The sequence below is a fragment of the Echinops telfairi genome, unplaced genomic scaffold (genome assembly GCF_000313985.2).
Source record: "Echinops telfairi isolate 266 unplaced genomic scaffold, ASM31398v2 ScPeMD7_6273;HRSCAF=7185, whole genome shotgun sequence".
In the NCBI taxonomy this organism is placed as follows: domain Eukaryota; kingdom Metazoa; phylum Chordata; class Mammalia; order Afrosoricida; family Tenrecidae; genus Echinops; species Echinops telfairi.
In genome coordinates this window covers 1,834,662-1,838,621 of record NW_022110173.1, presented here as the reverse complement: position 1 = coordinate 1,838,621, position 3,960 = coordinate 1,834,662, and the positions used below count along the sequence as shown (strand labels likewise).

At 46.1% G+C, this 3,960-nt stretch overlaps 1 protein-coding gene across 3 annotated transcripts in view; it reads left to right on the top strand.

The window, feature by feature from the left end:
* RAD52 (RAD52 homolog, DNA repair protein) overlaps positions 1 to 3,960 on the top strand; it is a 27,520-nt gene that overhangs the window by 16,675 nt on the left and 6,885 nt on the right. For all 3 annotated transcript variants that reach the window (XM_045295956.1, XM_013006729.2, XM_045295954.1), the window contains exon 7: positions 564 to 639. In XM_045295956.1, the coding sequence (XP_045151891.1) occupies positions 564 to 639 (76 nt within the window). The remainder of the gene's footprint in view (positions 1 to 563; positions 640 to 3,960) is intronic.

Here is a 3,960-nt window from a genome sequence, read left to right as displayed (position 1 = left end):
CCATATACCCTACTCCACGTTCAAAAAGTTGTCATGGAGAGTGTGCCCTCCCCCAGCCCTCAAGTGGGTAGCCCACGGTGACTGGGGAATTGTTGCAGTCCTCGGGAAAAAAAATCTCTCTTCTGGAATTTGGTTTCTGGCTCATAAAGGTAGCTGATGAATGGGGTCTTATGAATCATTGTTCAGTCTTTCCATGCTCACTGCCTGTCTTTGAGGGAGGGGTTCTCAGCATCTAATATGGGGCAAGAGCACAGAGGCTCAGTGAACATTCATGGAGTTGCATAACCCACTGCCATTGAGCCAATGCCTACTTGGTACAAGTCTACACTGGCGTCTGAGGCTGTACGTCTTTATGGGAGCAGAGAGCTTCATCTTTCTTCCGAGGGGTGGCTAGTGGGTTTGAACCACTGACCTTGGCGTTAGCAGTTCAGTGATTATTGGACAGCGCCATCAGTGTTTAGCAGTGTCCACTTCCTAAGCAACTTGCACAAAAATTGTAACTCTGCTTTCTGAGAATCAGTATAACAATTTTCAACCTGTTTTACTTTATCTATTACCCGTAGGAGTTTTGGGAATGCACTTGGAAATTGTATTTTGGACAAAGACTACCTGAGGTCACTAAATAAACTTCCACGCCAGGTATGCTGGAAACAGGTGGATGGAGTAAAGACCATCTGCTTCATCCTGACTTGTCATCATGGGTTCAGTATATGGAGGGAGGATAGGGGTTGGCAGGGGAGGGAACAGGAGGGGAACTCACTTGTTTTAGTGGGCTGGGCTGGCAAGTATGCTTCAGACCCCTCTGAATCTTAGAGCCAGCAAGAACCAGCCCCTCAGTCTACATATGAAGACATTGAGGCGGAGAGAAGTACCTTCTTGCCTTTCCTGTTAGCTCATGTCTGGAAGGCTTAGCTCCTCCTTCAGTCTGTCAGAGCCTCACATAGGGGCTGAGCATCTCATCTGCCTCCGAGGAGTGGGGCCTGGGTTGAGCATCGCTAGATTCACAGGCACTGTTGGTCTCTGTCACGTTCTCTGCCCGGTGTGCTGTGGCTGCTCTCCCTGTGGCATTCCTGGAGACCCCTGCAGTGCTGCTGGCTGACAGCGTCCCCTCTGTACCTGAGGGATTCTCTTTCTTATGGAGCCCTTGCTAAGGTGTGAGTTGGCATCTCTCAGAGCTCTAGCTTTCTTTTTAAACTTCGAATTGAATTCCAGCATACACACAGAAGACTGCACAGATCCTAAAAGCATGGCCTGGTAAATTGTCAGCAGTGAACATAGCTCTTTTCCTGCCAGATAGGGAAACATTAGCAGCATGCTAGGGCTTTGGTCTCATATAATCCAAATCACGCTCCTAATGTCTCAGAATTAGCCTCCTATTTTTCCTGTCCATGAAATTTGTTTTTAAATAATTTTATTGGGGCTCGTACAACTCATCGCAATCCATACATCCATCCATTGTGTCAAGCACATTTGTACATTTGTTGCTATCATTATTCTCAAAACATTTGCTTTCTGCTTGAGCCCTTGGTATGAGCTCCTCATTTTTTCCCCTCCCTCCCTGCTCCCCCCTCCCTCATGAACCCTTGATAATTTATAAATTACTATTTTGTCATATCTTACACTGACCGAAGTCTCCCTTCACCCACTTTTCAGTTGTCCATCCCCCAGGGAAGAAGTTATATGTAGATCCTTGTAATTGGTTCCTTCTTTCCACCCCACCCTCTCTCCACCCTGCTGATATTGCCACTCTGAGCACTGGTCCTGAAGGGATCATGCATCCTGGATTCCCTGTGTTTCCAGTTCCTATCGGTACCAGTGTACATCCTCTGGTCTAGCCAGATTTGTAAGGTAGAATTGGGATCATGATAATGGGGTCGGGAGGAAGCATTTAGGAACTAGAAGACAGTTGTATGATTCATCGTTGCTACACTGCACCCTGACTGGCTCATCTCTGGGTCCCTAATCTGCACACAGTGATTTGATGTTTTGTTCTTTTATGCCTGATACCTGATCCCTTCGACACCTTGTGATCACATAGGCTGGTGTGCTTCCTCCATGTGTGCTTTGTTGCTTCTCAGCTAGATGGCTGCTTGTTTACCTTCAAGCCTTTAAGACCCCAGACGCTATATCTTTTGATAGCTGGGCACCATCAACTTTTTTCACCACTTTTGCTTATGTTCTCATTTGTCTTCAGCGATCGTATTAGGAAGGTGAGCATACAATGATGATTTTTTTGTTTTTTGATGCCTGATAACTAATCCCTTCAGCACCTCGTGATCACGCAGACTGGTGTGCTTCTTCCATGTGGGCTTTGTTGCTTCTGAGCTAGATGGCTGCTTGTTTACCTTCAAGCTTAGCCTTTAAGACCCCAGATACTATAGCTTTTGATAGCTGGGCACCATCAGCTTTCTTCACATTTGCTTATGCACCCACTTTGTCTTTAGTGATCATGCTGGGAAGGTGAGCATCATGGAGTGCCAGTTTAATAGAACAAAGTATTCTTGCATTGAGGGAGTACTTGAGTACAGGCCCAATGTCCGGACATGTAGCTCTATTTCCCCATCCTCATATATATTTACATATGTACATGCCTTTATTTAGACCTCTATAAATGCCCTTTGCCTCTTAGTTCTTTCCTTTATTTCCTTTTACTTTCCTCTTGTCCCACTATCATGCTCAGCCTTCATTTGGGTTATATTACCCTTGATCACACCCTACCAGGCCTCCTACACCCTCCTCACCACTGATTTGGATCACTTGTTGTTCCCTTATCCCTGTGTTTGTTAACACCACTTCCTTTCCCCCAACCTCCCCCTCTCCCATATCCCCCTTGAACCATTGGTCCTATTGTTCATCCAGCCTATTATATGTAGACAGACCTGCAGAGATAATATGCACAAAAACAAGACAGCAAAACAAAGCAACAAAAGAAAACAAAACAATAACAACAATAAGCCAATGATAAAAAAACACACCCAACAACAACAAAAAAGAAAAGCCTGTAATTAGTTCAAGGACTGTTTGTTGGTCTTTAGGAGTGTTTTCCGGTCAAGTCTCATGGGGTGCCAAGCCCTGGCCTAAAGTCTATTTTTGGTATTCCCTGGGGACTTTGTTGCTCTGTTCCCCTTGCTGTTTTGTTGCATGCCCTTAGTGTTTTGCCTCGGGGTGGTGGGATCAGTTCGGGTGCAATTCCCACACCGTGTCTCCAGTGTTGTCCCTGTAGGGCTATAGGTCAGTGAGGGATGTCGTGTCTCATGGTGGGGCCGGCCATGTGGTCTCTCTGGATTGGCTGCTCTGAGTGGGAATATCACCAAGACTTGGTGGGCCAGGTTGTGCTCCATTCTCTCTTCCTCCCCCTTCATTTGCTCCCGTGTGCTCTGATCAGACATGTCTCCCTGAGCTGCAGCTTCAGTGCTGACCTCTGAAATAAATTCTGTGGGGCGGGGCAGGTGTCCATGTAGTTGGAATAGGGGCTGGCCCCTCAGACCTTTCCACTGGTTCCCTACTCCATGCCGGTATTTGCATTCACATCTTAGAGCACCGGGTTGGAGTCTGGTCCCTCTATCCCTATGGAGATAAAAACAATACCCTCCCCTTGGGTGCGTTAGTGTCCTATTCCCCAGCTTCCCATTTCTATTTTTTTTCCTTTCCCCCACTTCTTTTTAGTTTGCTGCCATATTTATCCCTGGATTTGGTCTGACCCCTGCCATACTACCTGATATTCACCCCAGGAATGTTTGTATATAGTAACTTTTTCCTTATGCCCTTTTGCATTTTTTTTTTAAGCTTACCTCAGCAGATTCATAGTTGTCCTTGTCCTTGTGTGCTCGGCTTCCGCTTAGCATGATTTCCTCCAATTCTTCCCATGCAGCGATGTGCTTCATATGTTCCTCACTGCTTTTTAGCGATGCGTAGTTCTCCATTGTATGTATGTACCACAGTTTTTTAATCCAATCGTCA